Genomic DNA, 19,108 nt, shown 5'->3' on the forward strand with positions numbered 1-19,108 from the left:
TGGAGAGCAAAAGCAATCCTGGATCAAAACCCTAGTGCTTTGACACTTGACAGCAAAAATTGCTGATTTTGACCTCACAACACTTCATGTGGCTGCAATGTTTGGGCATGTCACCATAGTGGAGGAGTTGCTAAAATTACTGCCTTAATAATTCCTTCCAACTCGTGACTCTTTTGGCGATACGGCACTTATAATGGCTGCAGCCAGTGGAATCACTCAAGTTGCAAAAAGCCTCGTCAAAAAGAATAGTATCATACTTGCCATTCCACAAAGGGATGATGACCTTCCTGTTACGATGGCCTTTCATTGCGGTCACCATGAAATGGGACGTTATCTTTATTCCGTCACTCCATTGGAATGCCACATAGGCTCTCCGGGTTCTAGGCTTCTTCGTTCTTGTTTACATGCTCTATGTTTTGGTTCCTTACGTAATTTTTATAGGAAAAACATAACTATAAATTTCTGTACTTTGTTGGTATTTTATTATAAATCTTTGTATTTTATTTTTGGTGTTCTAAGTCGTTATACTTTTCTCCATCTACACCTTAAGTTCTTATAATATTACTCATAGAGGGACCTAGAATACAAAAAAAAAAAGTCTAGGGACATAGAATATTGAAAAAAAAAGAGTACAGAAACCTATAATAAAACTTGAACAAAGTAGAGAGATCCAAAATTATGATTTTTGTGTTTTATATATTACATGTTTTCCCATTCATGCAGTGACTATATATATATATTGTGTGTGTGTGCAGATATCGTTCTGCATTTGCTTCAACGACGCGAAGAACTGCTTTTTGTTCATTTCGATTCGTCAAGGAACTGGATGCCAATTTATGGAATCGCTACCTTGAACTCTTCTATTATCAGCCCACGTGAACTTGTGTTCTGGAAACGATGGATCTATAACTGTCAGTACTACTGTACTTAGTATGTGTGTATATATAAATATAAGAGGGAAAATCACACAGAAATCCCACATAAAAATTTTAATTACAAGAAAGTCCCACAAAATGTAGGTAAAAATAACAATGAAATCCCATAGGTTTTAATTTGAAAAAAATTTTGACATGCATTTATCAAAATGTCCTTAATTAAAAAATTAAAAAAATCTCTTTCCAAAACTGTTAGTGCTTGTCACCATCGGTGGGCGGCCGACAATGGTGGTGCTAGTGACTGGCAATCAGGGACAGACCTACTTGTATCTTAAGGGGGCCATGGTACCCGCCAACTTCATTGCAATTCTCATGTATTGCTATTGTGTTTACCTAAATGTCTGGAGTTCCATCCTTCTTTAAATATATATATATATATATATATTACTCTACCCTATACACGTATATATAATTTCTTATACTGTATGTATATTAAACAAAAATATACTCCTTCCATTTAAAAATATAAGCCATTTTTCATGAAATAAGATGTTAAAAAATATAAGATATTTTGAATTTTTTTAATGTGCAATCAATAAGATTTTTTTTAAATATACCCTTAATTAAGGAAGTTAATTAATAAATTTTTTAAAATGAGACATTCTATTAGATAAGGGTAGATATATAATATTAGTTTTTTCAGGTTAATATTAGTTTAAATACATGGAGCATGTAATTTTTTTAAGTTTATATTATATGTATAAAATATATGCTAGGACTTAACTTTATTTTTATTTTTAAAAAAATTAAAAAAATTCTAAATGATTCTTATCTTAAGATTTTTTTCATCTTATAAAAGTATTTTAATTTAATTTTTATTCCAAATATATTTTTTTAAAAAAATCAGTATATATGATTTTTTTTAAAATTTGGCCCCCCCAACTCTTGTGTTCTGGTTCCACCCCTGCCGGCAATCATGGGAAGAGTTTTTAAATTTTTCTAAATAAGAGCATTTTGGTAAATCAACTCCAAAACTTATTTAGAACTATTTTTATTATTGTCGTCGTCGTTTTCTTATTTATTAGTAGTAGAATTTTTTTAACAAGATGATCTTTATTTTCGTTGTTTCTTTGACCATGTAAGGTATAAAGATATCTTCAACTACGGCTATCAATCATGTTTGTACAGAAATCCAACAAGAAAATAGAAGTCAAAGAGAAGAAGAAAATCTTACTGAGTCAGGTATGTTACAAAAATATTGTTTTACGAAAAGGATTAATATATAACCCTTTGTCCTCAATATCTCAGGGAAGGTAATTTCCGTTATATGTTTGGTAAAACCTACTCCTTATACTTACCAAAAAACTTTGTCGACATTGAAACTTGTAAATTTTGCATTGTTTTTAAGTAAAATTAACATCTTATAGTTGCATCAAGGCATGTGACAATTTCATGTTATTTACGATTGATCTAAATCATGATAGGAAAATTTACTCAACAATAAGTGAAACTCTTCCCTTTAATTATCAGTATGTTATCTCTTCATTAACTGGGAGAGGCACTCACATTTAATATTCAAATATGTCTTAAACAAGATTGTCTTTAATAGGATAATACATTTATGCAGTATATAAAAAATTGTTTGAATAAAAGATTTGATCTTAATTAAAACTTTTCTTGCAAGTTGCAACAGGGCATGGTTTACTACAAAAGCTCATCACCTCCACTGGTAATTTTATAGGTTTGTATGCTAACCTACACGTCTCTACCCATTCAAGCTCATAAATTAAACTAATAAAAAGATGCACGCATGCATGTGTATGTGTTACTTATGATCTAGGAATTAAGCAGTTACAAGAGCTCAAGTTGCTGCATGCCCAAGCGGATGACCTTATTTGCCTAGTTTGTATGAAAGCAAAAAAAAGCATGGGAAAATGGAGTTTTAAAAGAGGCTCTATGTCTGGCAGCTAAAGAAGGGAATGTTGACTTCGTTTTTCAAATATCAAAAGCAATCCCACAGATTCTCCTCAATCCAATAGTGACTGCGGGTTTCCAAGATGCTGTTAAGTTTCGACAAGCTAGGGTTTTCAACCTTAGCCATGGCCTTCGTTTCAAGAGTGTCCTGGTAATGTCAGGACTTGATGATGAAGAAAATACCTTGCTACATATGGTAGCTACGAAGGCTCCAGATCACGTTCTCAATCGAATCTACGCACCAACACTGCAAATGCAAAGAGAACTGCAATGGTTCAAGGTTAGGAAAAAGCCATGCATTAATTTGTGTCATAATATTTCATAAGAAAGAATCTATTATTAATTACAGTTTGTCTACATGCAAGCATCTCACAACGTATACCGGCACATCGATTTGTTCTAGATTCTAGAATGGGAAAAATACTTCGATTGCATTTTACTTTTAGTCACTATATATAGTTTTGTTCTGTTGTTCTCATTTCTTTAATTTGATTTGTTTCCAGTATTAGTCCTTAATTATAGTTTCAAAAATAAATATAAGGAATTGACACCAACAAAATTAACGTTGCTTATATACGGGTACATAACTCTATTAACCTCTTTGCTGATGTGAATTTAATTTAAGCCAAATCTAAAAGAAAATTTTCCCCTTTTATTTTTTATGTTTAATCATACCTAGTCAATTTATTTCCATACATTTTGACACATGTTTACCGTGTCAATAAAATGATTGGTAAGAGTTACAACGAAATAACTCTGTTAGTGGCAACTCATGATCTTTATGTGCATTTCAAAACTACAAGAACTAATGTTGTAGACTAATCAAACCATTAAAATACTTGGAATAATGAAATAAAACTATAGAGACTGCAAATAAAATGCAATTGAAGCATATGGATCTATTGTTGGAATTATTCAATGGCATTACAAAGAAATTAAATCTCATGAGGCTACTTCCTTTTTGACCTTCCCCACCCCCCCCCCCAAAAAAAAAATCCTAAGTGTTATGGGGCCAAACCATTGTCCACATCACCCTTGAACTAGCTACAATACTAGTCTGGTTTTTATAAGAATGTGAAACACACAACACTGTTTGAAATAAATGCAGGAGGTGGAGACTATCATAACTCCAGTTTTTAGGGGACTTCGAAACAAGCATGGCATGACAGCCGAAGAATTATTCAGAGAAAGTCACAAGAATTTGATGAAAGCAGGAGAGAAATGGATAAAGGCCACAGCATCTTCTTGTTCGGTTGTCGGAGCACTAATTGTGACCATTATGTTTGCTGCGGCTTTTACGGTGTCAGGAGGAAATGACCAAAATTTTGGATACCCATTATTCATCAAACAACCATTTTTCAAGCTTTTCATATTCTCAACCATATTATCACTCTTGTCTTCATCAACTTCGGTTCTAATGTTTCTTGCAATCCTTACCTCTCAATACTCTGAAGAAAAATTCCTCAAATCCTTGCCTACGAAATTGATTTTGGGTCTCTCTTTTCTCTTCATCTCAATTTTAAGCATGATGATCGCCTTTCTTTCCACCATTCGTCTCATGCTCAAGCATACAAACTACTCATGGGGTCTCCTTCCCATTATTATACTTGCAAGTGTTCCAGTCTTCCTCTTTGTTCTTTCTCAATTCCCGCTTCTTCTTCACGCTGCTGTTTCTACCTATGGGAGTATCTTCAGCAGGAAAGTGAAGCCATGGCCATGAAATGTATTTGTAATTGATATCCCAGTTTTCCTTTTTGAAAAAAATGTGATGTTTCCTGTTAGCTACATTGATGTGATAATTAAGGAATAAAGTAATTATTATTACTATCCTTGTAAGATCAGATTCAAATTATTTGCAGAAATACAGTGGCTAAATTTCTACTGTTTATATATATATATATATATATATTGTATTTGAAATGCAGCTTGACTTACTCTCCCAGCTCTTGCGAGAATTGCAGCTAACTAATAAACTATTTTAGTCAAGATTCTGTTAAGATGCAGCTAATTAATATAGAGCACAGGATCAACCTTGCTATTTGAAAAGTGACTGATATGAATCCCATGTGGAGGAATGTCATAATAAAAGTGAAATTTAAATACTCAAATATCAATGGCTCTTCCACCTAGCATATTGACTAGTCTTTTAAGACAGACTGTACTCAACATAACATTAGATAATTTCAGTTTTAAACTCCTTTTAGATGTGGTGAGGATTGTGGTCCCTCTAAGAGTCGGAAGATTGTAAAATTTTAATATGGAGTACATTGTCGTACAAATCAATATGATATAATTATTGTAAAATGACAAATTACACATGGTCACAATCTCATTCCCACATGTCATTCTTTATTTGAAACTTAAGTTGTTAAAAAATTACAATAGAATTTGGCTTCTTAAAACAACACATGATCGATCATATCACATCTTGATCACAACTTTGACACAGTCTGGATGTCTCATTAGCTCAAATGCTTTGCCTATATCTTCCAAGTGGACCTCATGGGTAAAAAGTTCATGAATTGGAATTTCCTGTAATAAGAAAATCAGTCTATTAGTAGTTTTATATTTAACAAATACAGAATCACTTTGTGCATCTGAATGTTGATACTGTAGAAGCTTTTCAGTCGGCATAATTCATTTAGAAAATTTTCTGATTAAATAACAAAAGCTGTTCCAAGAAGACGTCACGTAATCCTTGGAAAAAAAATACCATTTTGACAAGTCCAGGCCAGTGGTTTTTTTTTTTTTAGTACAGCCAGTGATTATTTTTGAGAATATATTACACTGATCTTTTCTCAGATCTATTTTCAAAACAAACATAATTTTTTCATGAATTATTTGTCAAACTTATGCAATCATATGCACCCTCTCTTTTTTAAAAAACTTAAGCAAATGTTTTTAATATAAATATTAAATCACATAAAATATCCAAGTTTTGCTGAAATTACATAGATATTCTTTCGTTTTCAAAATATATACAATGCTCTCTTCAAAATAGATATATAAGAAGTTTGTATAATTTCCAGAAAAACTTACGGGAGGTCTTTATAATTTATTATTTATTTTCAAAACAAGTTTGTATAAGTTTAAAAAATAGAAATGAGAGTGTATATTAGTAAAACTCAAGAAAGTTTTGTTTATAATTTTTCGTTTAGTTTTAAGAGATGTCTGTGTAACTTTTAATCCATGGCTAGCTCTTAGCATAATTAATTTTTTAAAAAAAATCCATGTGTCTTTTTGGAAATAAAAAATAATCCATATAATATCTACAAAATTAAACAAAAGAAATTTATTTACTATTCATTCTATATTTTAGTCACTATATCAACCATAAATACGGAGAATTTATCCAGAATTTATTTTTGATATACTAACCTTTGTGTGACACTTGTGCGCTATAAAAGGAAGATCAGAAATGGGTTTGATGCCTCCAAATACAGAACCCTTCAATGATCTTCCATACATAAAGGTACGACAATTTAGCTGCACAGATTCAGCTCCTGTACCTACTACCACTGTCTTGCCCACTCCCTGTAAATATTTTTAATATATGAACTCATTTTAAAAAAACTAAATTACTTAAATAAGAAAAATAATGCTATTATGTAGTCCTATATATAATTATATTTAACTGAGAAAAATGGAGGATTATGAAATTAATTTGTATACCACTTTAGTGGATTCCATGGCTTGATTGAGCAAAAGAGGAGCTCCAGTGCACTCAATGGAATAATCCACACCCATTCCACCACTTAGTTCTTTGACTGCTTGAGATACAGTTTGATCTGATAATAACTTGTCAGGATTTATAAACTCTGTCATCCCAAAAGCTTCTCCTTTTTCTCTCTTCTTCTCATTTTTGTCAATCCCAATTATCTTTGTTGCTCCCATCAATTTCGCTCCACTTACAGCCTGCATATATTGTTATTACTGCTCATATCCATTATCAAGAGAGTATATGCTACGAACTTAGCGTCAATTCACTTAAACTTCATTATCAACTGTAAAGATGTCACACTTTTTCTTATAAATCTATCATCTCCCTGCGAGTACTAATTTTCCATATAGGCACAAATTTTACCCAAGTAACAACATATGTCTCTAAGTGAGGAGATGTATATATATGTTTGAATTGTTTGGTTATAACCTACAATATTATAGATGCTCTTATGTCAGAAAGTGAGAATAATGGTAGGTTGAATAGCATGGATTTGATATCTCTTAAATGAGGCCATAGGTTCAAATTAAACCTTGCTAATAAAAGATAATTAAATTGTAAATATCGAATATTTAGTTGTAAATTTTGAATTTTTCAGATATAAAAGGTCATTGATATTTTTCAAAGATCTTTATTTGTTATTCTCCCTAAATAAATTCACTTAGTATAAAGCGACCTTGTAAAACAAGTTCTCATCTAATACTACATGCCAAATAGTTGTACCAAATAAATTTTGGGAGAATGACCATTAGGTCCCAAAATTTTGAATTAATGAGTTACCAATAAATAGTTGTACCAAAATTTTGAATTAATTAGTTCTCATCTAATCTTGACCAAATTTTTTTAAAAAATGAGTTACAAATATTAATTCAGACAATTACAAACAGGAATTATAGATACAATTTGAGAGTTAAATTTAAAATTTAAATGTTTTATCTATAATTGGAACTCATGAATTTGCACTTGTTTAAATCAATACTTGCAGCTCATTTTTCAAAATAATTTATCAATGACCTGATTGTTATTAATAATTAAAGTTTCGAGACCTAACTCCCATTATCTCATAAATTTTTACTCATCAAAGAACTTATCTAGTACCAATAGATCAAAAAGATCAAGAAGGGAGGAGAGAGAGTATAGAGAGAGAGATGCATACCCCTAACCCCACAGCACCAAGACCAAAAACAGCAACACTCGATCCTTGTTCAACCATGGCTTCTTTCCAAGCAGCTCCAAAACCAGTAGAGAAGCCACAAGAGATGAAGCTGCCATGAGCAGCATCAATGGTTGTTGGGTCGACTTTGAGAACATAGTTAGCATCAACCACCATGTACTCACACCATGTGGCACAACTCATTAGATGATATGCCTTGTGACCTCTCACAGACATTCTAGAAGTATTGTCTGGCATCAACCCAGTCAACCTTATAGGATATGTCCTACATAGGTTGGTCTTCCCTTTTATGCATTCCTCACATTCTTGACACTCTCCTAAGTACAATGGAATCACTACATCCCCTACCTTTACGTTCTTCACTTCCTCCCCAATGCTCTCCACAACACTACATTCAATTAATACATCATCACCATCATTATAAATTAAAGTTACAAGTAGAATTGAACCAACAACCTCCCACTTACAACGGAGCTAACATGCCACTAAGCTATAAAGTTATGAGCAAAATGTAATATTTTATTCACGTTATTAATTTGTTAAGTGTTGTCATGTCACATCATCCATGGTACTAATAGTGAAAAAATATCATTTTGAACTTTAGGTTTATGTTGCATTGTCACACTAGATGAATTAAACAAATATTAGTATACTATATATGAATCCTACCCTGGGATATTTTTTGAAAATTATATATTAGCTCAATTCTAAAAGTATATAAATTACATTAAGAGCAAGACTTGGCCAAAATATTCTGAAGGATTATGATTTGAATATGATAAATTTAATCTCATTAAATATATAGTTAAGTTCTTATACATGACATAATTTAATGAATAAATAAATGTTTTGGTCAAACCAGTTCTAACAGAAACTTTTTTTAATTCCAAATAAAGTTAGACTAACGAAATTTTTATCTAATACAATAAAACTATATTTTTAAAAAATAAATAAAATATCCCATCTAATATTAGTATTTTTTATTAGGAGAGTAATTTATACATTAAATTAAGATACATAATATTAACCCATTGAACTTCATTTTCTAAGTGTCCATTGAACAAAATTGAAGCTTATCCTTATTAGAAAAGTCAAGCCTGCCTCCCCTTTTCAGGTGCAAGATTCGCCCCTTATATATATATATATATATATATATAAGCTTGCGTGTGTATTGGGATAGAAAAGAATAGTGTGACCCATGATGACACGCCAAATCATGTTGGTTGTCATTATTCTCACCTAAATTGACTAGGAAACTTTTTCTGATGACATTATTTTGAAAATAAAGAGACAAAAGTGAAATTAATTAATTTCATAAAGGAGATGAAATTTAATTAACAGGAAAATAGTGTGTGTGTGCGTGCGTGTGTGTGTGTGTGAACAGGAAGCTGCATATATAATTACATGCAAACAATCAAATTTAACTTAAAATTAATAACCAGCAGTTCATAGAGCTTACCCAATGCCTTCGTGGCCGAGTACTTGAGGATAATTAGCCTGTGCACCAATATTTAATTGCACAGACCCTCATTATTAGTGAAAATAACAAAAGCATGATGTATGATTGATCTTTTTTTTTTTTTTTTTATAAGGACAGGTACTAACGACCTGAGGTTACAAGCAAGATTGAACCCGCAACTTCTCACTTACAAGAGAGTTCCCATGCTACTAGGCTACATTAAACTCAAACTTAAAATGAATGATATATGTGTGTGTGCATATATATAAAATTAATTTTAATAATATGAAATTACTAGATTTTCTTAAATTTTAGTAAAATTATGTAGACTTCAAATCAAATTTAAAAATCTATACCAACTTTTTGCCACGCCTTATCTTTTATACTTTAATCAATTTGAACTTTTGAAACTCTTAAGAGATCCGCAAACTCTTAAATTAGAAAAATACTTCTCGAGTTACCATTCCCTTAAATTAAAAGTACGCTCTAAATAGATGGGAAAAAAATCTGCATAGATTTAAAAATGGAAATGACATTTAAGGACGTTTTAGGAATATTAATTACAATTAAAGACCTTAAAATCATAAAATTTCAGGAAAAAAAAACCATCGTCTTAAGTTGAGATTAAAGTTTTTCTGATTAAATTTTTTTCAATACTCATCTATATTATCTTTAACATTTTTAGTACTCAATTTTTTTTTTGAATAGTCACCTTAAATATTTTCAATACTTATCTTTCTTGGTTTCAGACTTTCAATACAGAAAAGAATTAAAACAAGTGTTTCTTAATACTAAAAATATGAAAGATGAGTACTAAAAATATTAAAAAAAAAACTACTAAAAAAATGAATACTAAAAATGATAAAGATACATGTGTACTGAAAATATGGAAGATGAGTATTGAAAAAATTAACTCAAAAAATATTATTTAATTTCAATTAAGGACTATAATCTTTTTTGAAAATTTTAAAATTTTAGGATCCTTATATGTAAATAATATTCTTAGAGGAACCTCAACTGTTAATAATAGAGTTCAAGAAAGGTATCAGGTGACTGACATGTACGAATCCCATAGTGGCGAAGAGGTCTGTGTGGCAAACACTTGCACAAAGCATCTTAACACGAATTTCAGAAGCCCTAGGAGGGTCTACTTGTATCTCCTCTACCTTCACTCCCTCTCCTATTCCCCAACATACTGCACCTACAAGCCAAAATCTGACAAGTAAATTTAATTTAAACAGTCCAGATCAGATGTGTAATTCCATAAGCAAAAGTAGATATCATAAGGTCCAGACAACAATAAACAATAATAACAAAAAGTCTTATCTCATTAACTAAAATTGGCTATCTGAACTATACAATGAAATACATGAATATAAAGTTGATACCTTTGCAGGTTATAACCTTCGATGAGGCACTCATTGGCCGTGTCTCTGCGACGATTTGTTAACCAAAGAAGAACGCAGAACCTGATTAATCAGAAGAGAATATAAGGAGAGAAGGAACTGGTGCCACAATGAAGAAATCCAAATCCTTTATATATATAATTATGAATAGCGTTATTTTATATTTATATATATAATTATTTATTTTTTTGGACGAAATATATATAATTATTTACAAGTTGGAGTCCGGCTGCTATTTCCATAATTAAATGTAGCTGAATTTGACTTGGCTTCATTTTTCTAATGATGCAATCGTTTTCACATGTCATCCCAAGATGAAGCAAATTTTTAAATATTGTTTTTGGAATGATATATGTAATAGATTATCATCACTAATGCTAATGTCTGTTTTATTTTACTTGAGAAGGTGAAATAATTTAGAGATGTGTTTTTATTGTTTCTAACACTATAAAATTTCGAAATAAATTTTAATTTTAAAAGAATAATTGTTATGTTTTCGTTTTTTTTTTTTCCTCTGAAGGGCGCGCGGGAAAAAGATAAAATATTGCAGCGTTCTTGACAACGGTCAAAATAGTCATGTAACACGTAGGGATTAAACATGCATGGTTTTCATCATCATTGTTAATTAGGCCTACGCTTAAACAAAATGATAATTCCATAATTATTTAAAATGGATGTTCCCCCTGAATTTAAAATTAATCATCAATAATTACTCATTGACATGATTTTTTCGAATGCATAGATAGACATTGTGCACTTTTTTAAGTTTTATATTTCTTCTAATGAAAATTAAATATCTCCCTGTAATATACGAAAAAAAAATTATTTCTATTTATAGTTAAACTCAATCTAATAGTAGCAGTTTGTCTGATATCGTTGTAAGCCTTAGTTGGCCTAACCATGATTGCCTGATTAATATATTTTAACAAGGTAAAAGAGATTGTCGTTATACAATTTATTAAGTTATTGTTCATTTTATTTTATTGAATTTGCGTATAAATTGTCATATCGATGTATGTACGCAATGAAAAGAACCGGTTATTTAATTGTTGGGAGATCGATCGTAGCTTTCACAACGATTTTAAGGCAAATGACTTTCAACATACCCGTTTAACTTCATAAAATTGATCTAATTAATAAAGATTTAATTTATGACTTATAATGTTATGAGATCAAATTTTATTGTCAATGTAAGAATCTTATTAAATTTATAAGTATCTTTGTAAATGCTCTTTAAGCTTAGAAATATACTTTTACTTAGACTCATGAGCTCCAACACCCAACTCACCTTTTTTTTTTCTATAAAAAAGTTGAATAATAGTAAATATCTTTTCCTTACATGTCATTCCAAATTATCAGAAACAGAATCAAAAAGCTAGGAATGCAACTTAATCAAGAGGAAACAATAATATATCTTTTCCTGATCTTTGAAGTCATATATATTTTTATAAGAACAATTCCATTGTACGTAATGACTTGTTGAATCAACAATTAATTAAATATATCCATAATTTTTCAATGATGTAACTTTGACCATCTTGAGCGTATGTCCGAATCTTTTGGCCCATAGAATAACTTCAGCAATATTTAAGACTCTTGGTCGGATAGCGTGGCATATATACTTAAATATTATATTTCATAAAAATAATTGATAAAATTTGTCCTACCAGTATATATATATATATATATAATGTATGTGTGTCTCATGGAGAGATCAGATAAAATGACTGAAAAAGACTTCAAAAATTATAAAAAGTACCAATAAAATTTTTTAATCATTTTCTATAATTTTTTTAGGTTCATAACTATATTTGTTGAATCATTTACTGAAATTATTTTTCTATAATTTTTAATATTCTTTTAAATCATTTTTAACTAACGATAGAGGCTAAATTATACTATTTTTAAAAATTAAATGGAACGTTACATAAAAAATAAGTTTATATATGGTCATAGATATTTCTAAATCTATGGTTTAGGAGTCAATTTATTCTTTTATTCAAGAAAATATCTTCTTCTTATAATTTGTTCTCCTAGTTTTTTCTCTTCCTTATTTTCTTCTCATTCTTGAGGGTTAGTGCAATTCTCCTAATGTTAATTAATCGTTGTTTTGGTTTCTGATTTTCTATGTTATGTATGAACTGTTGCAAATTTTATGAATCATTATTGTTGTAATAATGTTGTTGGACATGTCGAGTGCTAGATCTAGATTTTGTTTAAGTTGTTGTTTGGTTGGATTTCTGATCTAGTTGGACGCTCGAAGTAATTTGGATGAACTTTTGGTTTAGATTTATGTGCACTTGAGCGAATCGATTCATATCCTTTGTTAACAAGGAAAAATAACAAATGGGTGAAAAGAAATTAAAGAATATCATATCTTATCTTAAAAACTCAATATTTGAATTTATGAATCTTTCTACTTTATTATATACTATTGATTAAATCTAATCTTATCATATTAACTTAAATTTACTCACGTTTAAACATCATAATACATCCAAATGAATCCTTCAAATATGGGGTGACTGTGGGTCCGAATTTATAGAGCTACTTTTAATATATATTTTTCTTTTATACTTACTCCCTTTGCCTCTATGTATATAAATTTTTTTGTTCTTAAATATAAGAGGTTGTTAATATATTTTTAATAAATAGACCATTATACCTTATTAAATTGAAAAAAAAAGATAAGTACTCACATTAATTTATTTTAAAAAATATTTATTTTTTATTTATAATAATTAAAAGCAAAATTGAAATGTTACATTACTTTTAATTAAATAATTAATTTTTATTAATTTATGAAATTTGATTAAAAATATCACGAAAGAAGTAAATCTTAAAAAGATTTGGTCATCACTAAGAACTCGAGGGAATTCAAACTTTGAGAGGCGGACGAAAAAACTGAATGTGATGACTCAAATGCAGGTTGAAATTACCATGCTAGGAAAGTCAAGGACAAAATGGATAAATCAAACATATCAATTTCCATTATGCAATTAAAAAATCATTTTAAATTCTTGTCATGTGAACCTTTATTGAAGATTTTTTTTTTGTTCCTATAATTTATAATATTTTCATAAACTAATTTACCTGAATTTTTAATTTGTCCTAATAAGTTAATTTGTTTTAAAATCATCTATATATAACCTTTAATGGTTTAGAGCTAGTCCTTGCATTTTGCAACAGTTAAATACTGTGTGTGTGTGTGTGTGTGTGTGTGTGTGTGTGTGTGTGTGTGTGTGTGGGTGGGGCACAAATAGTTGAAAGAAGAAAATACTTATGCTGTCAATAAGATTAATTAAGATTTTATTTTCTTTAGTTGCTTACAGGTATCTTCCTGAAGACGATTCAATTTTTAAATCACCACGTTTTACGAGACTAGCTCTTTTTACTATTTAAAGCCCGTCAGTAATTAAGATTTTAGAAGAGCGAAATGGGTGAATAGAGATTTCATTGGAGCTTCTTGGAAGCCCAATAATTTATCTTGTCACATAAGCATGAATCCAGCATTCCATATTTTATGGGCCAAGCCTGTAATGTCAACATAAGCTCAATGGGTTGAAATACCATGGGCTTTAGGCCCGAGAACACGACGCACTCGTGGGTGATTGCTTCGTTTGCCAAATTCAATTACTTATGTTACACTGGAAGTGGGAAGTCAAGCTACAGTATGTTGACAGGAAGCTGGATCAAGTTGCTGATTAGCTGGCAAAAGATGGAATTTCCTATTCTTCTTTGTTTGAGGTGGCTCCGAATTTTTTGAGGAGCTTAGTTGCTTTGATAGTTTGGGGTCTCAATCCCCCCTTGTGTAATTTCTTTTGATCTCTAGGGCTTTGCTCTCTTCTTTATCAAGCAAAAATAAAAATTCAATTACTTAAGGTTGAGGTGCAACGTGTAATTTACACTTGCCAAATTAAAGATGCATGTAGAAGTGTATTCTATATGACAATAACATACAATTACCTATGCAAAAATACTTTAAAGAAATTTAATCTTCTTTAGTAATGTACTACTTGTGGAGAAGAGAGTGATTAATTTTTTTTTATATTAACAATAACATAACTCACATACCCAAGTACCAAAGCAGGGTTCAAACTCAAGACCTTACACTTGCACGAAGGTGCCATTGCCACAGAGGCAACTAGCCATTGGCAAGAGAGTAGTGATTAATTAAAAAGAATTTATGAAGTTTGTTTCTCTCTTTCTCTTTGCGCGTGCACACCATTGATTTTCAAATTGTTTTATAAAAGAGTTAAAATAAGTCAAAATAGCTTCAGATGAAGTCCAAATGTAAATAATTAAATGGGACAATTCAAATTACCAACTAAAATGCAGTAAGTTATTTTTACTTTAAGGATATTTTTTAATCACCACATGTCAAAACCTAACAACCCCTTAACAATGTGTTGCACACGCCCTTACTTGCATATTGGGAGTGTGTACAGGGGGTTTTTTTTATACTTAGCAGATTAAGTAAATCAAGGGATTCTAATGAAGCCCATTACTCACCTCACTTTACAAGAATTTGCTGACTCTAATTGGGGACTTGATTTTGATTGGACTTGCATTAAACCAAACAGGAAATCAATTGATGGATTTTGCATGTTTCTTGGGTCTAATCCCACAATGACCTGTACCACTAGAAGACAAAAAATTGTGACAAGGTCATCAACAAAAGCATCACAGGCTGGCCGATGCTATGGCAGAAGCAATCTGGTTGAAGTCATTGTTGGATGAGATCGATGATGATATCAATCACTAAATTTACCAGTTGTGTAGTTTGTCAAAAGCACTACAAAAAAATTGATTTAGTAACAAATAAATCCCTAGCTAAATGGTATAAATCTCTTGCGAAATTTAGTGAGGGATGTCCCTCACTAATTTCATTGTAAGAAACAGTATTGCTAAACTTAATGATAACATCTCACTAAATATGTTTATATTTAAAAATAGTCATCTAATGCCACATTACTGGTGCCTTATCACGAACCATGTGTTGGTCTATTGATGTCATGTCATCTATCATTTCATGCCTCATCACCTGCCACATATGTGATGACTTATGCCATGTCATATATTCGTTATATTTATACCAATGTCAAAACTTGAACCCTTGATCTTTTGCCTTTCTCAAGCTTTATATTTTCCTTCTTTGTCAGTTGAATTAAAATACATCTACAATCATTATGTAAGAAATTAAATATATATTATTTAATTATACAAATATATCAAATAATATATTATAAAAATACACATGTATATTATATTTTATTTTAAATTATTAATATGTTGAAAATATTTATATTTGTATTTATATGACTCTTTATATTATATTTTTTAATAAAAATAATATTTTTATAAGGAAAATTACTTAAAATAAAAAAAAATATTAAATATTAAATAATTTTATTATGAATGTTTTAGATAATTTTTAAATTTGATTTCTATTTTTTAAATAAAAATAATTAAATATATAATTAGTTAAAAGTCATTTTTTTGTAATAATTAGTTAGGGACATAATTCCTTGCTAATCCCTCACTAATTATTTAATTTTAGAGAGGGATGATAGTTTCTCACTATCTTTTTTATTAATTATCTTATTTTTTAAAAGAATTGATAGTCACTTACTATTTTTTTCATTAATTATTTTATTTTAAAGAGAGATTGACATTTTCTCATTGCCTTCCTCACTAACTCACTAATTTTTTCATTAATTTGACATTTTAAAAAGATAGATAATCCTTTACTCACTAATTCAATTTTTTTATTAGTGAACTAGCACTGTGCTGTGGTAACAAATCCTGTGTCATACACAAAAATGAAACATTGAACTTAATTTACATTTTTATGTGAAAAAGTTGAAGAAGGGATAGCGGCCATGCTCCACACTGTGGGATGTGTTTGGTCGAAGAAAGGACGCATGTTACTTTACTGTTTTTCAAAGAATTGGAGGAAAGGGAAGAAGAGGGGGCTGGTTGTTTTTAAAAAAAAAAAAAAAAGAAAGGAAGAAGAGGGGATTGATCAACCAATGACGAGAGGAATGATGAATCGTCCGTGATGAGAGAAAAAGGGTAGAGAAGAACAGGCCAATCATATATGAAAGACACATCATCATATATCATCATATAAGTGGGCCTCATCACCTGAAAATATTCTCAACCTCATTCATATAACAGTTATATAACATTACCTTTTTAAAGAGTTGATAACTTTTCAGGTTAAATTAAAAAAAATTAATCATTTAATCTTTATAATTTTAATTTAATTATAATTTAATTTTAAAACTTTTAATTTAATTTTAAATTAATTTTTAAACTTTATTTTTTATAATTTAATTTTTAAATTTTTAATTTTTTAAATATTAATCCTTATATTTTAAAAAAATAAAATTTTAAAGATTAAAAATATTTTAAAATTTATTACTAATATTTTAGATTATCAAACCCTTTTAACCTTTATAAATATTATAAATTTTAAAATTTTAAAAAATTAATCTTTATAATTTTATTATTTAAAATATAAGAATCAATATTTAAGAGATTAAAATTTTAGAAACTAATTTATAAAAGATAAGTTCAAGATTTAAAATTGATTTAAAACTTTTAAGACTAAATTATAATAAGTTAAAGTTGAGAAATTGAGTTAAAAATAATTAAAATTATAAAAATTAAATGATTAATTTTTTTAAATAAAAAGTTAAATCACAATTTGAATTCCAAATTGCAGGCGAGGCAAGGGTAATCTGAATCCTAAATTTATTTTGATGAGTGTATTTTGACACCTATACTCCCCCTACCATTATTTTAGAGTAAACGTCCGTTGTTGGGCCCGAATTCTCTCTCTCTCTCCCTCCCTCTCTCTCTCTCTCTCTCTCTCTCTCTGTGCATCTCTGCTTTCTTCTGTCGTTGCATGTTCCGCTCTCCCTCCTCTCTCTACAAAGAGAGAGAGAATTCGGAATTGTTGATGATGATGATTCTCTCATTGAACGTTTACCGCATAAGAAAGCTGGACAATCTTTTCCTACAAAGACAAAAACCCAAACTCAGAAGCATTATATACGATCGGAGGATACTCGCTTTGCTTTTTTGATTATAGCTATTTGATTCTAGTAAAAATTAAATGTTAGTTTCTGGCATATCGATTTTTCACTTCTCCGACTACGCTCGCTCTCATTTCTCCAACTGCTTCCTCTTCCACAGTCCTCATTGACCCTGCCATTGACTACCACGTCTCCTACTCCTTCCTTCAACAAATCAAAAACCTCACTTCCTCCACCCTTTCCGAAGGCCACGTCGGCAGGGGCGCCGCCGCTATGAGTTGCAAAAGAGGAGGGACTGTACAGTGAGGAATCAAAAGCCAAGGTCCACATCATTAAGAGCAAATGAGTCTTTTCACTAAAAACATATTTGCATCTGCCTTTGGACCTGTAGAATCAATTCAAATTTTATCGTGTCTTAATTGCTATTTTCTTTTTTCTGGGGCATTAGTTCGATTCCTCCCCCCCCCCCCAAAAAAAAAAGAACAACACATTATGGAAGATGATAAGAATACTACGGTTATCTTTCCCCTGTGATTTAATATATTTTCCCAAACTACGGTTCAAAATTGCAGTGGCGGACAGGTACAACGAATAAATACGAACAGCCAAACATATTTCCAGGCAAAAATCCCGTGAAATTCAATCCCAAAGCCAAATTGTGGCGTAATCTGCTTCTCTTCACTTCTCGGAATCAAATATTCCACCGCACAATTTCTAATTCTTCATCGTCGTAGTCATTTTGCCTGTTTCTTTCTCATTTTTATTTGGAATTATTCCTTCTATTTCAAACCACCATGTGTTTTGGTGGTTGAGGCATTGTATTTGTACAGTTCCAACTTTAGCGTTCTGGGTTTTCTTTTCTATCCGATGAGTCATGTCAATGAAGCTGCGCTTGTCGAACCCTTATTATTAGTAGATGGAAAGCGGTGACGATCCCAAATCAAAGGTATTACTTTTTTTGCAACCTTGCTCTGCGATTTCCTGTTGAGTTGAAAGTGTACTTTAATTTTCATTTGAGTTACTGCTTTTCGCCTCCATTAAAATTAGACAATATAATGTTTTGATTCACGAGTTTTTCTAGTTCGCCATTTTTTTTTTTTTGGCTGCTTTCTTTCGAGTAAGGAAGCTCAGGTGTGGACTTGTTGAAAGGAAATTCTTCTAGTGGAGTAGAATAATTTGGGTTTAGCAAATAGAATTTCAGGAAACTTACACTAACGTCATCATTCCTTGTAAACGGAATAATCCAGTTAGGCTTCTGGCAGGTTGTTGTAACTTGTAAATCTTAACTAAGTTGCTGAATGTGCAAATGGAGATGTATTGGTAACGCATCGTGTTCCATTTAATTGACCAGTGTACATACAACTTAGTTAATTTTGACAGGGGTTCACGTTGATTTGTATGGATACAGCTTATTTAAATGACTTTTATTTCCTTCCTTTTTGTTTTGTTTTGTTTT

The 19,108-nt window shown here is 30.5% G+C and overlaps 2 protein-coding genes across 3 annotated transcripts; one reads left to right on the forward strand and one right to left on the reverse strand.

Annotated features, from left to right (window-relative positions):
• The first annotated feature begins 193 nt into the window (after window positions 1–193).
• LOC129313885 (uncharacterized) lies at window positions 194–4,569 on the forward strand. Its single transcript, XM_054957283.1, has 5 exons — window positions 194–428; window positions 756–911; window positions 2,019–2,117; window positions 2,843–3,129; window positions 3,958–4,569. Exons 1-5 carry the CDS (start codon window positions 194–196, stop codon window positions 4,567–4,569), a joined length of 1,389 nt encoding a protein of 462 aa, XP_054813258.1.
• A 598-nt stretch (window positions 4,570–5,167) lies between these two features.
• Window positions 5,168–10,725, reverse strand: LOC129313337 (8-hydroxygeraniol oxidoreductase-like). 2 transcript variants are annotated; one of them, XM_054956333.1, is made up of 7 exons: window positions 10,592–10,725; window positions 10,262–10,404; window positions 9,204–9,241; window positions 7,727–8,132; window positions 6,522–6,764; window positions 6,228–6,383; window positions 5,168–5,381 (listed from the first exon to the last, which is right to left on the reverse strand). In XM_054956333.1, the coding sequence occupies exons 1-7, from the start codon at window positions 10,623–10,625 to the stop codon at window positions 5,271–5,273; spliced, it is 1,131 nt and encodes a 376-aa protein (XP_054812308.1). In that variant the 5' UTR covers window positions 10,626–10,725; the 3' UTR covers window positions 5,168–5,270. The 2 variants fall into 2 exon arrangements, with proteins under 2 accessions (XP_054812308.1, XP_054812309.1); XM_054956334.1 differs by having other exon boundaries at window positions 10,262–10,418; window positions 10,592–10,718.
• Between the last annotated feature and the right edge of the window lie 8,383 nt (window positions 10,726–19,108).

Source organism: Prosopis cineraria, unplaced genomic scaffold (assembly GCF_029017545.1).
Source record: "Prosopis cineraria cultivar Desert tree isolate PC_DT_omini unplaced genomic scaffold, ASM2901754v1 PC6, whole genome shotgun sequence".
In the NCBI taxonomy this organism is placed as follows: Eukaryota; Viridiplantae; Streptophyta; class Magnoliopsida; order Fabales; family Fabaceae; genus Prosopis; species Prosopis cineraria.

Excerpts from the sequence above, each read along its gene's own strand:
- LOC129313885 (XM_054957283.1), top strand. The coding sequence starts at position 194 with ATGGCTGCAGCCAGTGGAATCACTCAAGTTGCAAAAAGCCTCGTCAAA. Across the intron at positions 429-755 it reads TCTATGTTTTGGTTCCTTAC|ATATCGTTCTGCATTTGCTT; the intron begins GTAATTTTTATA and ends GTGTGTGTGCAG. Across the intron at positions 912-2,018 it reads GAAACGATGGATCTATAACT|GTATAAAGATATCTTCAACT; the intron begins GTCAGTACTACT and ends TGACCATGTAAG.
- LOC129313337 (XM_054956333.1), bottom strand. The coding sequence starts at position 10,625 with ATGAGTGCCTCATCGAAGGTTATAACCTGCAAAG. Across the intron at positions 10,405-10,591 it reads GAAGGTTATAACCTGCAAAG|GTGCAGTATGTTGGGGAATA; the intron begins GTATCAACTTTA and ends TTTGGCTTGTAG. Across the intron at positions 6,765-7,726 it reads TTGGTGCTGTGGGGTTAGGG|GCTGTAAGTGGAGCGAAATT; the intron begins GTATGCATCTCT and ends CAATATATGCAG.